Source organism: Larimichthys crocea, chromosome XVII (genome assembly GCF_000972845.2).
Source record: "Larimichthys crocea isolate SSNF chromosome XVII, L_crocea_2.0, whole genome shotgun sequence".
NCBI lineage: Eukaryota > Metazoa > Chordata > Actinopteri > Sciaenidae > Larimichthys > Larimichthys crocea.
In genome coordinates, this window is record NC_040027.1 from 20633631 (window position 1) to 20651085 (window position 17455).

General features: G+C 41.2%; 1 protein-coding gene across 2 annotated transcripts in view; it reads left to right on the forward strand.

Moving 5' to 3' along the window:
* cers1 (ceramide synthase 1) overlaps window positions 1-17400 on the forward strand; it is a 26740-nt gene extending 9340 nt beyond the window's left edge. The window contains exons 2-7 of one of the 2 annotated variants that reach the window (XM_010729697.3): window positions 6694-6853; window positions 9494-9674; window positions 10665-10826; window positions 10982-11129; window positions 11225-11385; window positions 12911-17400. In XM_010729697.3, the coding sequence (XP_010727999.1) occupies window positions 6694-6853; window positions 9494-9674; window positions 10665-10826; window positions 10982-11129; window positions 11225-11385; window positions 12911-12956 (858 nt within the window). In that variant the 3' untranslated portion in view covers window positions 12957-17400. The remainder of the gene's footprint in view (window positions 1-6693; window positions 6854-9493; window positions 9675-10664; window positions 10827-10981; window positions 11130-11224; window positions 11386-12910) is intronic. The other variant, XM_019256822.2, reaches the window with a different exon arrangement.
* The last annotated feature ends 55 nt before the right edge of the window (window positions 17401-17455 follow it).

Here is a 17455-nt window from a genome sequence, read left to right on the forward strand (position 1 = left end):
GTGTGTGTGTGTGTGTGTGTGTGTGTGTGTGTGCAGCTGCTGTAGTTTCTGTTGTGTGTTAATTAAATGTAACACTGTAGGAAAATAATGTTTTGTCCCTGCTGGGTGGACAAATGTACAATCGCCTGTCATGTGTTTAACTGAATTAGGAACGTACATTTTCATCTCTGATTACATGTGAATGAGGTGGATGAACACTTTTTCTGCAGTGGTCTTTCCTGATCTATGTTTACGCAGCTTTCGCCTTTCTGAGACTCGCTGCAGCCACAGGTAATGAAGATTAAGGAATAAGGAAAACAAAATATATTTCACATCACTAAGGGTAAAATTGAATACATTAGAAAACTCTGTGTCATTACTAAGGGTAAAATTGAATACATTAGAAAACTCTGTGTCATTCATAGGCAAGTGTGAACATTACAATAATTCAGACTAACACATCTTCCAAAAATAGGACACAGAGAATAAAGTTACTGTGTAATAGTGCCAGTCTGTGTTACTTTCACTTTAAAGGTAAGCCTAATTTACTTTGATGCTCCAGGAGTTATTTTGACAACTAAGTGTCTCACACACCCACACACACATGCAAATTGTGACATGTACCATATGTGCTGGTACAATCAAGGTTTCCTTATTTGAATCTATTTAATGCATTTATGCAGAAGGAACTGAAACAATTGCAGGTTGAATTTAGACTCAGAATATATATCTTATTTGGCAGTTCCTTTGCTATAACAGCCGGATGAAATCAAGTGTATAAGTTTCCTTGCAACTGAGCCTACAATAGATTTAAAGTCTTCAATGCTCTGAACTATAAGATCAGTTTTGTGCAAACGCTTTGAACTTGTTGAAGTGGTCAGGACCTGCTGCTGCTGCTGCTCCTATTTTATATTGCAGGTTATTTACTCACTCATAAATGCAAGGTTGGGAGCGCATTCGGTCACAAACTTGTGTGCAAATTAGTTTGCACAGTGGTGGTGCCTTGTCTAATCATGCGTTTTTAATCAAATCAGGTTCAAATGTTGCAGGCAACCTCTCGATTCAGCTTCAGTATTCCAGCAGGCCATCTGGAGAAATGTGAGTTTTTCCTGGTGGGCCAACAGTTCAACAACATCCGCGTGGAAAGACAAAAAAACACAAAACAAAACATCACATGCTGTTTGATCCTGCTGTCATGTCAGGATCGCATATGTTGCCATCAGGTGCCTGCTGTGCAAAAATAATCAGGATAAGAAGTGAGTAAATATGGGATAGTTTTTCAGAGTTTGACCTAAAGATGTATCACCCTGGTTACTGTGGAGACATAAACAAAACACTAAGCTTTAACCAGATAATGTTAACAAATGTCTTTGGCTATAAGCTGCAATGTAGGTGGGAAAGGAAGGCGGCCTAACCTTGTCTCTTGCTTTTCTTGAAGGAACTATGCAAAAATTGTTTCATTAAGTTTATCCACCTGTGACTGTAGATTTGCATGAAATATATTTAAATGACAGACCTTGTAACCTGATCTGACATGTCAGGAAAAGAGAGGTGGTTTGTTTTGTTCGATTAGTAAGTGACCTTTAAAACACATTCCTCTTGAGTCACGGTGAGCTCCGCTGATTGATTAGAAACACTTGGAGAATGTCTTTCATACATGGTACGTTTCTCTTTTATTGAGTCACACACAGATCAACACAACTCCTCTCCCAGCGTGCATCACTGGCTGCCAGCAGTTGCTTCCAGTGAGTAGACAGGATATGGATGTGAAGTGGTCAAGACCGGAAAAGCTGCCATGACCCGACATTAGCGAGCTGCAGAGGTTAGGGGAGAGAGGGAGGCCAGGAAAGTGACTGTGGCAAGCTGTTGATATTGCGCAGACTGCTTCACATTTAAAGTCTTACATAAGTCCATGGCCTTCTTCCACCAAGTTTGAGGAACATTCAACCAATCAGAGCTAAGTAGGTGGGTTTAAGAATGGGGGCGTCATTTTTTTTTTTTTTTTTTTTATGTAGCTAGCTCGCTACATCCATGAAAAATAGCCACAGAAAGCGACGACAAAGGTGGATGAGACCAAATACTGACAAAACAAACTAATATATTTAAGCAAGCAAGCAAGTCTCTCTGTCAACTGCCACATTACATCGATGGGACAGATACATCACTTGGCACGGCTTGGTTGGCGTACAATATAATATAATAACTGCCAACACAATATCAGTTAACTTGAACACAGCGTCGACAAGAATGAATGAAGTGAAACAAAACAAAAGTTTATCCTGATTGTCAGGCTACCGAAAACCGTTGTCGGTAATTAAGTATTACATATTATAAGAAAGAGCTGCAGACAACATGTGCTTCTTACATCGAGATAAGAAACACCTTGTAGCACCTGTCACGGGAAAGAAGAGAAATTAATCTCTGGATCCCTCTGCCACCATCATTGAAGATCCTAATCCCCAATGACAGCTGTCTGCTCATCACCTTGTTAAGATCAAGGAGTGGAGATAGGAGTGTGGGGTTGGGTGAGGTCAGTTTCTCTTTATAGAGGCAGATATTGTGTTTGGGTGAGTTAGGATACATGTGGGGAAAGGGTTTATTTGATGTGGCGATAAAAATGGCATTTTAACCTAGTTAGAGCACCAGAAGAGTGTAGAAGACACAGATAAATAGGTTTTGTACGTAACTCTGGCCATCCATTGGATTAGCCTTTGTGAATGCTATTTGGCCTAAAAAAGATGTGAAAGGAACAGATGGAATCAGTGACAGAAATGGGTTTAAAAGTGACAGAGTGACGTCAGATTAACCAGAGGGATCGAAGCCAGGCTGAGCTAAAGGAATGAAAGAGGGTGAATGAGAGCACGGGGCCTTATTGAACAGATCCACACATGAGCCAGCATCCTGACTCACTGGCCCAGTTTTTACCTCCTTATGCAACATGCCAGTGGAGTCCATTCACCCCCCTCTCCTCTCTCATCACTTGCTTCCAGGGAGGGCAGAGGTGGGAGGCGGGGTGGGGGACTGAGAACTTTTAGAGAGTGGCGGGTGAAAGGGAGAGCAATGGGGTGCAGCTGTGGTTAGAGGGGGAAGAAAGGGACGGATGAGGAAGGACTTGAGTGGAGGAGAGGTGGTGGGAGTTTTCAGCCACACTGTAGAGCTGTGCCAGCATCCCTGCATGGTTGCTAAGGGAACCATTTTTAATTGTCATGAAGTTTCTTTCACACTGACTCCATTTATACAGGCTCTACCTCTATAATTTCCTTTTCTCCTTCAGTTCTAAGACTTGCTTTTCTCTCTCTAGACAGCGAAATGAAACCCAGTGATGCCCTGAGCTAGAGAGCGAGTTCAGCCAGAGTCTGTCTGTCAGAGAGGGGGGGAGAGAGGAGGAGGCTGTTGAACGTTCGTAGATCCCAGCCGAGTGTAATTCAAGGAACTGTCATTTATCCAACAGAGGTCGATTGGATTATCTCAGTGTCCTTGACCCACTAGGCTGGACCCTCTGTAGGCTGGCATTGAAAACTAAAGGGTAGATAGATAGATGGAGGGGGTGGATAGGACCCAGTGTGATGGTGGGCTGACTGGCACAGAGAGAAAAGAACGAAGCCGTTGGCAGACTGTTACATAATCTCTCACAATCTGCATCTGAAGCAAAGATTTTTGTCCCTACTGTTCGGGACCAGAATATAAAAGAAGCCACCTCTGTCCAAAAATTAGTCATGAAGCAAAAACATCACATTCTCCCTCCAGATAAATACAAGTCACTGAAACTTAAAAGACAAATGTGTTATCTGCTGGTTGATGCTACCTGCTAACAACGGATGAAACTTGCTGTATAGTGATGCTGGGTGATGAGCCAGACACCACACTGCATTAAAAAATGCATGGGGTGGCTTTGGCGGGGGTGTCTTGCTACAGGTGTGGATTAGAGAAGGAAATATGAGCCAAAGTCCAGTTCGAGCGATCGATCCACGAGTTTAAAAGCTTATCAGACTTTTTTTTTTTATGTTACAGTGAGGAAGGATTTGGCAGCTCTGTGAAGTTATTGTCATGGAAAGTAATAAACATGCACTTGAACCTTAATTGCCTGTAACCGTATTGACGTAGACGTAGCACAGACCAAAAGTGGTGACAGCCAACTTGTGTTGTACTTTGACTTTATTATTTTAGTTTCAGTTTGCCAGCGTGGAGCATTTCTTTTTCGTCCTGCTGTGTTCACCAGTGTTATGTTTTTTTTATTAATCTTCTTTTTTTCTAAATATAGCCAAACTTGTGGCCGGTATGGTGAACGTCAGATATTGTGCAGTTCCGGCACAACCTGCAGAAATACACCAACTGTCACTACCTACCTAGAAAGTCACACGCTACCACTGACAGTCTTTCATAAGCAAACTGTGTCACTACTCGTATGGTTTTAATTGCAGCGTGAAAGTAGCCGCATACCCGGAGATGACAAAGAGGAAATGACATGGTGTAATAGATTCAAACCGACAAATTAGGATGTGGATGTAGTGCGATCAACGAGTAAGACATGAGCTGGAGAGGCATGATTGGTGTTTGCTGTAACCTGTACCAGCCCCTAGTGTTTCACAGCCTTTGTGAGCGTGCATGAGTGTGCCTAGGCTTATTTATTTATTTATTTATTTATTTTGTCTATCATAGGGGTTGATGTGGTGGAAGACTGTGTACTGACAGCTGGCTTCTATAAATAAATGTCGCAGGCAGGGGGGAGACGCAGGGGTGGAGAGAGAGAGAGAGAGAGAGAACGAGGGAACTGGGAAGAGTGACAAATAAAGGGGGAGGAAGGGGGAGACGAGAGAGGCTGGGCTGACTGATACAGATGTACTGAGAGACTTAGAAGAATGTGTCCTGCGCTACGGTCAAGACCGAACACGCACCACATGTCAGCATAGCCTCAACCAATCAGCAGCCGTGTGGTGGGATCATGTGTCCCCCTTGATGCTGCCCTTCCCTTCGAGTCTTACGTGCGCCGTAGGGAGTTCTTCTACATCTAGAAAAAAACAGCATGCAAAAAAAAAAGAAAAGAGAGAGAGAAACAAAGAAAAGGGCAGAGAGAAAGAAATGAAACGGACAGAAAAAGTCTCATGAATCCCCATGAAAGTGACTTTCCAAGTCATTTAGCTGCAGTGATGCTCGCTCCATTAATTTGTCATGTAACTGGTCACTGAGCCTTGTCGGATCATGTCCTGTAGGCTTGCTGCTTGGTAACAACTGACTGAGATGAACTGTATCACTGACACCGGCAACTTTCACTTTCCCGCCTCCTGTTACACCATTTCATTGCCTGGCTTGCGTGTGTGTGTGTGTGTGTGTGTGTGCTTGTGCTTGTGTTTGTGTGTGTGTGTGTGTTGCATTTTGTTTATGAGGCACTGAGCTGGGTTTGGTTTCCTGTCTTGGCACAGCTATGAAACACTGAGCACCTGCCTGTCTTACTGCTCAACTGATGTGCTTGTCTTACCTACGTTTCTGCTCGTCTTTGTGCCTCTGTTTGGAAACGTATTGTCAGTGTCACATCACCAGCATTTCTTCATTTTAAATTGAACGATTATGATTTAGAATTTGCAGCAGAGACAGAGGAAAAAGAGTGACAAGCGGAGGCCGAAGGAGGGAGAGAGGAAACTGATTAGGGAGAGGACAGAGTAAGATAGCATGACTCCACCAGTGAGTAGGTGGGGTCTTGTTATCCAGCTACATCAGGCGTCTCGGAAGCCTTCTCTTCTACTTCCTCTATTTCTGCTTGCATAGCAAACGATATGCAGACTTGTGAAAGACGGCGGGCAGACAGTCACGTGCTTTAATGTACTTCGCTGATCGTAGTGCGTGTGCACGGATGTGTGTGTGTCAGGAAGACAGCGAATGAGTTTATTCAAGTTACATAGTTCTGCAACAGTCTCGGTAATCTAGCATCTAAACAACATCCTGATCGTAGCAGTAGCACTGGCAACAGACCAATAGTGGGTCATCTTACACTTTATATTGACATCTGTATAAACTACTATATAAATAAATGAATGAACAATGAACAATAGTGTTCTTAAATGCCTCAAGTGAAGTTGTCATTCTCCAAACGATACACTTGAGCTTGAGCTTAACTGCAGCATTATTGTTTTGAACTCATTTCGTGTGTATCGGTGTTAAATTTACATTTATGTTAGCTGTCTTGTTGTCTGTTCTGTTATACAAGCGTGATATATAAAGGTCCTCTTGATGTCTTGATTCAAACTTCCATTTCTGCTTATTTGTTTTCTGCAGCCAGTCTTTATTAGCTCAGAAAAATGTGCCTAGAGTTGCTGCAGCAGTTAAAAAAACCCCATCTGTGGTCCAACCAGCCATAAAGTCCCACTAAAGATTTCTCCATAAACGTCCGCGCTCATTCTTTCCGTCGAAAGAATATTTGACTCTTTTCTCTTGGCCTTTACATAATGAAATACCATAAACAGTTATTTACGATAATACAAAACCAACCAAATGATTTCATTTCAGCTCAGAAGCCACAACAAGGCATTACAGAATTGTTTCACCTCACCACACGTCTTTAATCGAGAGTCTAAATCATCAGTTATTGTGTCCAAAGGCCTCGTAGCAGTTCATCCACTCACGTGCCTAATGAAAGAGGCTAAACTGAGTCTGACTTCCTTGCACTTCATCTGCTCTGTCTGACTGAGCGCCCTCTCTCTCTCTGCTCTGTACCTGCAGCCTCTAGCACAGTGGTGGAGGCTGATGCCCAAAGATGCTGCCAAGATGCCGGAGAGCGCGTGGAAGCTGGTCTTCTACACCATGTCGTGGTCATACAGCACCTACCTGCTCTTCTTTACCTCCTACTCCTTTTTCCAAGATCCGCCCTCCGTCTTCTACAGTAAGATACACAACAGTGTGAAAGATATAATGCAGTGTACTCGTCCTCTTTGGTGTCTGTTGACTTGAATCAGTAAAAGAACATTTAATGGTTTAAATAAAGTCTTATATTAACATTGAATCTACTCCTTTTAACTCCTTTCAGCGTTTGAAGCTGGTCTAAATTAGATAAATGTTGACCTGATTAAAAGTGTGCTTAATGGTACTGTCACTGTGTCAGTTTCTTACCCAACCCCTCAGGGCAGATAAGGATCTGAAGTCACTTTAATCCAACGAAACAGCAGGCAGCACGGCCTAATCCTATAGATGCTGTGTAGGGATAAAATACTACTTCGAGTATTCAAATAGAGAGATGGATGGATTTGTTTTCATTTTATAAAACAGTCGTCGGTGTTGCATTAGACTCGCTGGCAGTAGCATTTCCATTACATGATTTCGGCATTAATTTGCAAGGTTTTCTTAATTAATCTGCCGCTGTGTGGGGCACCTGCCACTGCCTTGGTGGTGTCTGGGGCCACTGACCTGCCGCGGCAACTACAGCTGCTTTGATAATCTGTTTTTATTTTTTATTTTATAAAACAGTTGTCATTGTTGTATTTGACTTGATGGAAGTAACATTTCCATCATGTGATTTCTGCATTCATTTGCATTTATTTAATTAATCTTTCAACATCTGGCAGCTGCCGCGGCAGGTCAGTGGCGGCTGCCCCACACAGCGGCAGCGGTTGAGATTAATTAAGAAAACCTTGAAAATTGATGCAGAAATCACATAATGGAAATGCTACTAATGCTAATGCAACACTGACGACTGTTTTATAAAATAAAAACATATGCCCCACACAGCAGCAGGTGTTTTTGTACCAGGTTGTAAACAACGTATTTTTCTGCTGTGAAGTTGGACATTTTAACATGGAGACTTATGGAGACTGACTCGTTATGTAGCCAGCCTCAAGTGGACGTTTGAGGAACTGCAGTTTTGGGCACTTCCGCTTTGGCTTCACTTCACAGCCATGAAGGTCCAACATTAAGAGTAGAACGTTCTATTCTTTGTTTTAAAAGGACAGAAATTATATAACAACAACACAAATAAGAGCAAAGTTTTACAATAAAATCTGCATAATTATACCTAATGGAGAGCAGAGCTGTATCACTAATGGAAGATAGATGGTGATTCAACTTAAGAATCCAGATGCGTCTTTTATTGTCTCTCCACCAGACATGGAGATGTCGTGGCTCTGCACCAACTCCATTGCTCTGAGTGGAGCTCGCAAAGGGCGGTTGACAGTGCCAGCTTCATCTTTAATAGCTGCATCTCTGCTAATAGCTGTCAGCCTGAGATGTGTACAGTGCCACTGTGATGTCTCTGGACTGTTAGGGAGAGGGAGGAAGCGATGCGGAGCTAAAAAGAGGAGGTGAGAGTTTAGAAAATGAGGAGAAATCGGTAGTGAAAGCGAGGAGGGGCAGAGTGTCTTTATTCTGAAGAAGAAGAAGAAAAAAAGAGGGGAAAAAGCTCCAGTCTCCAGAACAGAAAAAAAGTCTCCAGTTCCCATGCCTCCCCTTGGCAGCTTTTCTATTGCGATCCATCTAGCAGCCTTCTTCTCAATGTTTAATGACGGAAGGACCAATCAATAAACATTACACAAGGCCTGAACGTAACCCCATCCCACTAGAGACAACCCTTACTCAAACATCGGAGGAGAAAGTTTCCGTCCAACATCTGATAGGAGTAGCGTTAACGTACATTTGGCCTGTTTTGGCCGTGGTACTAAACCCTCTCTAATTCTCCTGAGGTTAAACCTGATCCCTCCAGCCTCCTCGGCATACTAACAACCCCAGCTGACCCTTCACATCGGGTACTTTCCCCCTCCTCGGAAGTCAATGTATGTAGCTCAGTATCTCCACACAAGAATCGTTTATTATAACTCTGTAGGTCGGAGCTTGTACATTGCGGCACATGAGTCATAGGTCTTTAAGTTGAAGATAAGCAAAGTCTGGACAAGCCTAAAAATAGAAAACAAATTAATTCTAAATTTAAATTGTAATTTAAAAAAAATAGAAAATAATTGGTACATTAAACATTTATTCAGTTTAATGCAATTTTATCCACCTTAAAGATAATCTGATTACTCATTTAAAAATGATTGTCTCCCTCTTCCACAAACTGAAGAGGGAGACAATCTGAAAATTCAAACTGAAATTCATGTTGTATTACCATGTGCCAACAGACAGTCGCCTCCAGGTCTTGAACTTACACTGATAAGCAGCGAGCCTTTAAACTGGTCTTGTCTGTTTACGACTCTGCAATAGTTATGACTTATCAATCAGCTCCGTGCATTTTACTGTATGAGCAGTAAGTCTAAGATGCCCAGCTACAAAAAAAGTGAGTGCATACTGCTGCCAAAGGCTGCGCAACATTTTAATGCATTTTAATAATACAACATTTAATATGGAAAATTGACACATTGATAGCAAATCATGGTGACTGGCTGATAGCAAACCTAGTTGTTGGGAGAGGACTGTGTACATAGATGAGTTATGGCTATTTAAATGCATCATGTTGCTGTAGTGTCACCTGCAGACATACTGCCTCAGTGTGGTCTCAGTATGTGTCACTCCTCACCTCTCCTCACATTTTGTCCAGACTGGAAGAGTGGTATGTCAGTGCCTGCAGACATCGCCATAGCCTACCTGATCCAGGGCAGCTTCTACGGCCACTCCATCTATGCTACAGTCTACATGGACGCGTGGAGGAAGGACTCGGCTGTCATGGTGGTGCACCACATCATCACACTGGCGCTCATTAGCTTCTCCTACGCCTTCAGGTAATTTCTTTTTTTTGTCTAGTTTAATATTGTGTCTTGTTTAAGTCCAGAAAGATCAACTTTTGACCCTTTCATTATTTGGACTGGTTCTCAAACTGTGGTACGAGTACCACTGATGGTACGGGACCTCGTGTGGTGGTACTTGGGGGAATCATTGAAACAATTTTTGAAAATTAGATAAATGAATTTAAAAACATATAATGCTATCAACATATTATGCTGGAATGTTTTTTAAACATTTAATCTAATATTTTATTTTCTTGTAATATTTTGTTTCAATATCAGCCTGATACAGTGAGACCGTAAGCATATATAAAATAATAAATCTAATGAAGAGACATCCCTTTAACACACACTGGTTCTGTTCAGGATTTAACAACAGTCAACAATAATCTTCAAATGATCACAGTAAACTTACCTCCTGTGTGAACTGAACAGGGTTGACTGTACTTTAATCTCTGTCGTGATGTTGGTACTTGGAGATCTGAATATTTTCTGAGGTGGTGCATGGCGTTAAAAAGTTTGTGAAACACTGCTGTAGTGTTATCATTGAACATTCAGTTTAGTCCATTAACACTGTCACCCAAAATAGATCCAAAAATGTACGAGGTTGGTTTGTTGTTTCTTTTTCTGGTTGCATCTAGTATTGAAACAGCAACATAATACCAAAGCAGTGTATGCTCGTAAGACTTGAGCTTTCTGCCAGCAAATAAAGTGATGTTACAGGAAAGAGGAGATAAGAGCCGCGGTTGTTACAGTTCAGCAAAAAATAGATGTTTTTTTGTACTTGGATATTTAGACAGAAACACGCCTTCAAAATAAACAGCACCACATCTGTCTGTTCTTTAGCTTTCTGACTGACAATATCGCATTTACAGTTACAGTTTTTACTATACATGTTCCAGACACGTTGCAGGTTTTACACCCGCTTGTATCAGACTTAAACACACACACACACTCACACTGTGCTGCACATTCTCTGCCCATCAGATACCACAACGTCGGGATTCTGGTGTTGTTCCTCCACGACATCAATGACATCCAGCTGGAGTTCACCAAGCTCAACGTCTACCTGAAGTCTAGAGGAGGAGGCTATCACCTGATCAACGACGTGCTGTCCAACATGGGCTCTGTCAGCTTCAGTATCACCTGGTGAGGCTTGACAAACACACACACGTGGACTCGTTTTCTCACTTTCTCTTGTCACAGTGTAATGCTTTGTGTTTTTTTCTGTCTGCTTTCATGTAGATACTGAAGACATGAACAATATTTTTATTTCTGGTGTCTGTGGTGTTTCTGTTTCTCAGGTTCTGGTTTCGTCTTTACTGGTTCCCGCTCAAAGTGCTGTACGCCACATGTGTGTCCAGCCTCCAGTCTGTTCCCAGCATCCCCTTCTATTTCTTTTTCAACACTCTTCTCCTGACGCTGCTGCTCATGAACATCTACTGGTTCCTGGTGAGGATGCACACATTTATTTTATCAAACCCAGAAAACATTTGTGGTCTTAACACGTGGTCTCTGATCTTGTTTTGCCCTCCTGTCCTGTGTAGTTCATCGTGGTTTTCGTGGTGAAGGTGCTGAAGGTAAAGGAGGTGAACGACGTCAGGGAGTACGAGGATGAGGACGGCAACAAGGCGGCAGCGGGCCTGCTCAAAAATCCTCAGGCAGAAAACAATGATGATGGTGCTGGACATCACATCTCTGCCCAAGGGTAAGCTACAAACTAAGTAACCCTGTCATTTGTTTAATGTGACAGAGAGAGACCTCAGCTCAGGGTGGAAAAACACCACCAGCCAACTGCTGGCAGGTTTTCACAGTTAATGCTGAGTTTGTTTTCACCAGCAGCAAGTTTGGCAGGAAACTGAAACCAGCAGTTTAAGGAGCTATTTGTAGAATTTCCACATCAATAAATCATTCATTTTAAGACGAGAGTAGGCCGCTGTAGTGCAACTTTTTTTTTTTTTTTTAATGGATGCCAAGTTCTAATATAAATCACTGGCCAAAGGCTACTAGACAGAGACTAGGCTTTTATCAAGATAAACATTTCATAAATAAACACATATTAAAGTTTATAAAGTAAATTCATTAGACTTGATTTCTAATATGACAGAAATTGAATATGTTATGCTGATAACTTCTCCTGTGTTGAACTGCCACGTTACTACAGTGGCTCTAGACTCTGGGCAGTCAAGGCTAATGGGAAGAACATTAGTTGGTACCGAGGCTAATACATATTTCTCAGCATAAATATGGTCTAATAACATACTTCAACATCAACTTAATGATAATAATAAACACAGGTCTTATACATTGAATGCTGGCACCACAGATTACACCACACGGACACAGTTTCTGTAAAAGCTGTGACTTTTATGGCGAGCGATTTGTGATATTCATTTTTGAAAATTGTCCCTGAAAGCCTAAATGCACAATCATGCATTGATGCTGAAAACGGTTGCACGCATGGTTCACAGTTCTTTATAACACAAATGATTTATTCTGTTCTGTTAAATGGTGAATTGGATTTGACAGCTTGTAGTCATTTATTGCAGCAGGTGAACAAACAAGTCCGCTAACCCGTCCTTTCACCATGAGGAGAGGAGGCTGAGTGGAATAATAATGAGATTTTCTAAATAGTTTGTTTTAGTCCCACTGTATTACATAACAGTGGTCTCTGATGTGTTTCAATGAGCACTCAGCGCTTTGCAATGGCGACCTTTAAACCAGAAATTGCCAACTTGACTAAAGTGTTTGTGCTTTTATCTGTTAAGATGGATTCATCTCTGTGTCTTTATCTGAGGAGCTGCCTTCAGCCACATTCCTGACATGTCATGTGTACCTCTATCTTCTTCTCATGGTTATCATGGCAGCCTTTGACCACAGCTGCAAACGTCCCTATCACTTCATCATTTGTATCGAAAACTGATGTTGATAAGTCAAACAAGAGTTTTTTTCCCCCCCATTGGTACATTCTCCTCTCATGAAGCCAGCGGTTACCCTGAGCTTGTGCAACTAGCGGCCCTCACAGGTAGATAGCATCAAAGAGCCTGAGACCATATGGAGATGTGATTATGTGGCAGTCCTTATCTGGCCGGCCTTGAACCCTGCCGATATCCTCCCCAGCCTGCTAATGCCTCACAGCTTATTCAGCTTATTCTCTCCTCCTCGCTCTCGTCCGAGCCTGAGAGTCCTTCTCCAGTTCACTGACTCCCTGTTGTCTCTTGTCTTCTTTTCAGCAGGAAGCACGTGCAGAACGGGATCACCAAGGACAAGCATCTATAACAGGTTCTCCATCGCCACCGCCTGGCACTAGGCTACAAGTACAAGCAAGACAAGACGCCCCTCCTTAGACCTGCTGCTGAAAACGTGGCTGAAGGGAAGAGCGTCACAAAAAGAAAAAAAGAAAGGGAAATAGCTGAAGTTAGGCCGCGACGTGTTTTTACTCTTTTTATTTGTCTTAGAGCATTTCATTTCATCACTGTCATTTTTTTGTTTTTATTAGAGCACTGTGAATGTTATTTCAGGTGACTTTTTTTTTTTTTTTTTTTTTTTTTTGTCTTATTGTTGCTAACTTTACATTTGATAGATTTCAATAGAAACAAAACAGTTGGACTGCGATTGTCACATACAGGGTTGTCATAATCATCACCGTAACCCTAAAAACAATCCCACAGCACCCAGGCAAGGAGACGGTTTAGGCCTGTAGTGGCTCTGCTGTGTTTGGTGAATTCCTTTTCCCCTCCTTTTACTCTTCACCTTCATCCTCCGTCCATCCTCTCCGATTCCACACATGAAGAGAAAAGGCTGAAAAAAAAAGAAAAAGAGAAAAAAAAAAGCATGATTCATATGGGAAACATGTCGATGTTGTTCTCAGTATCGCTCTCACAACAGCCTGTCTGGCGTTGTATGGTGCTGTTTCACCACATGTATTGATTTTCATATCATTGCACAGATCAGTGGCAGCTCTGGCCCCGCTGCGTCCATTTGTTTGAATCGGAAAAAAAAAGGGCCACATTAATGCGTGTTAGTATGTGTGTTTGTTTCAGGATGTGGAGAGTATGGATGTAGCTGAATCTTTTTTTTTTCCACAACATTTCACCTCTCACTTTGATTTCTTTACCTTCTTATCTCTTGTACTGATGATCAACAGGTATTGGGAATATTCACTTGACATTCTTGTAGAGGAAAAAAAGCAGTTTTTTTTTTTTTTTGTGCGTGTTTTTATTTTTTGTCTTTGTGTGTCGCATAGCATCTGTTGCTGCACTGACATGAAGGCATACAAGCTGATTGCTGGTTTAATGACAGCAAATAGCTTGAATTGATTGACTGGATTTAAGCATCATCCTCATGATTTTAATTTGTTTAAACGATATGAATTTAAAAAAAAAACAAAAAAAAAAAGACATTTATAAGGAGTTCGTGTGTGGTGGCGGCTATCGGGTTCACAGATGAATTGAAACAATAGCCCAGAACTTGTGTAAAGTTAAAAATCAGTATGATAAAAACATTATGTATGCAAACATTATGGTATTCAGGAATGCATGACATCGAATGATTTTGGAAATATGCTATGAAATTGAAGAAAAAAAAAATCCTCTCACTATGTAATCATAACGTCTTTATTCATGTTTTTGGAGCAGCCGTGTCCACTGAACACACATACTGTAACGTTGGGCTGACACACACACACAAACCAAACAGTGTGTGACAAACCTTTAAGATGTGGGTATTTTAAACACACATTGACGATGGGAAGGGACGAGATTGAAGTCCCAGAAATCCCCGCAAGTGTAATTCAAACAAATTTAAACTACAGTGAAAGGGACCTACTTTACTCAAGTGGTTTCACTGGTTTACTCTGGGTGTGTGTGTGTGTGTGTGTGTGGAAACAGCTGCTGCACCTGTGGGGAAAAAAAAAAAAGAAAAAGGATGTTTTTATATTCTTCCTACCGTCTCGATCAAATTCAAGCTCTTGTTTCGATGAACAGCATGCTTGTGCTGCTGGAGCAGGCCGCAGATGTTGTCTGTCCGTAGGAGAAGCTGTCTGTCTGTTTTTTAGTTTTGTCTGTTTGTCTTCCACAATCCCCTCGTCTGTGTTGACACATGGGGGAAGTTCAAACTTTCAATTTTTACATTAAACTATCACTATTATTGCTGTAGTTCAGGTTATTGTTGATTTGTTTTTTTGGAATTGCTGCTGTTTTATTTTTATTTTTTTTCCTCTGAGAGCACTGTTGGTATTCCAGTTTTTTTTTCTTCTGCTGTGTATGTGACAGTCTGCTCAGATCAGATGTTTCCAGGGACCAGGGAGAATCGTTTTAATCACAAATATCTGGATTTAGTCTTGGGATCTCTTCCTTTTAATCTGAATGCTGGCTCACACTTATTTCATGTCATCATTACACATCTGTACTGTAAGTAACACAAACATTGTTACTGTGTGTAATATATCAGATGTTCAAAAGTCCTGTGGCTGACTGGTTTTACAAGCATGCTGATATAGCAGGAGGCGACCTCAGAGGTCTTTTTTTTCTGCTCAACTGTGAGTCTAAATTATCCATAGTTTGTTGATAGTTTTGTTATATGATGACTGACGATAGGGGAGGGAAGTTTACAGTAAACCCACAAAGACTTGTGATCTGGATTAGGTGCGACTCTTACCTCAAGTCCGGTATGGTACTGTGTGCAAAAAGCTGCACCTTCAATCTCTGTGAACGAGTAACGAGCACTAGGGCTGGGCGATGTGACGAAATATACCATCAGACGATATAAACGAAACTGTGGCGTGTATCCTTTTAACATCACTGGGTGTATTACACCATTGTGAGCAGCGCTGTAAATTAATGTAGCATGTTTTGTGGCATATTTTTTGCATCTAAAATACTTTGCCTTTACATTTACTTTGATGGATTACCCCCAAAAACAGCTGCAGCAACTACCAGGTGTGTACCAAATAACGCTTAACCACCATGTGTATCAGTTGCCCACTACTAACCACAACCCACAAAGGGACAAAACTATCTAAAAAAAAAAACATTTTGTGATTGTCAGTTTATTTTTCTGTCTGTGTAGATTTGGCTGATCCTTATTTTGTTTTTCGACAGGACATTGGCCTCCAGCTCGGGTCATAGTTTTTTTGGAAACAGGTTGTATGTGAAGCTCAGTTCAGTCAGACAACTCATCCTCCTCCACCGCAACAATTTTGTAAAATGCGCACTTGATATTTTATGTCGCTGACCTTGTCACTCCCTTTTTTTTGCATGCACCACGATCGACGCACAGGAGATTAGGGAGTGATGTTAAGACGATGGGTTTGCAAATTAAGCAGTAAAACAGCATCAGGAAGCTCGTCACTTCTTGTTTGCATACTGTGGACTTCTACAGGTCAGGGAGATGAAAAGGCAAAGCAGTGTTTGCAAACTGATCAGTAAAGCAGCAGCATTGATATGGCTGTATTTTTTTTATTTACTCTCACCTCATCACTCCAGTTTCCACACAACACAAAGAAAAGAAGTTTATGGAGTGATGATAAAAGAAGAAGCAGTGTTTATAAAGCGAGTAGCTTCAGTGGATGTTATAACAAGTACAGTATAGGATATGTGAGCAGTAAACAGGACCACAGGAGGTTGGATGTTTAGTGCAAGAGTTGTCTGCCTGGACTGGCTTCGCTCCATCATGACTAAGTAGCTTCACGAATGGTTTGAATGTGCCAAAAAAAAAAAAACGTCCACCCAAATTATGAAGCAAGTGTTTGTGGGAGCTGGTGATGAGCGAAGAGGAAAGCTAGTAGAGAAGGAGAGGCAGAGAAGCCCTGCAGGTATTTCTTATAAATTGCACTGTAAATTATTAGTATTATTTTTATTGTTCATTAGTAGATCAAAATTAGAAGGAGAAAAAAAAACAGGGAGGGGAAAATTTGGGAATTTTTATGACTTTCTGGGAAGAAACAGCAACTAAAACTCTTTAATTAATTCAAAGTGTATTTTAATGATACTTTTTTTTTGACCATCAATATGCGCTGTAAGATACAAAATTGCCCCATTTTTTTTCCAAACTGAATTTGACCACTTGATAAAGACACGTACTTGCTCTTTTGTAATGCAATTTTAATACCATTCAGCCAATGTTATCGTTTCACCCCCCCATAAAATAAAACATGTCAGTAAATGAGACACCTTGTGATTTCTTTTCATTTATTTATTTATTTTAATCACAACTGATATCATTTTCATTGCAAAGATCAAGTGTTGTGGATGAGGTGAAACAGAGTTCAGACCAGAGGAGAGTTCGTTTCAGTGCACAAATGAAAACAAACTGCTTCAAATAAATTAAAAAGATTCATAATGTACCACACAGTATTTCCACATTGTGTCGGTAAAGGAAGAAAAATCCTGTCATTGTTACCATGGTGACAGAGAGAAGGGGGTCACAGGTCATGCAGTAACACAATGCAAATACAAAAAAAAAAAAAAAAAAAAAGGCAAATAAACACCATTCACCCACAACAAGGCAAGACCAGGGAGAGAAAAGGTCGAGCAAACACTGCAGTATTCATTTTTTACACCACACCACCACACACACACACACACACACGTTTATTAATATTCAACAATTTGCCCCTTAAATCCACCACACCGTTGTGTTTCTGCCCATTTTAAGAGATCCAGTGTTTAAATACCGCAGTGCTGGCTTCGACCAAAAATCTTAAGGCTAAAAAAAAAAAAAATGCACTCAGCACGTGTTTTTTTACTGATAAAAAAGGAGTAAAGGGGGAAGTTTTA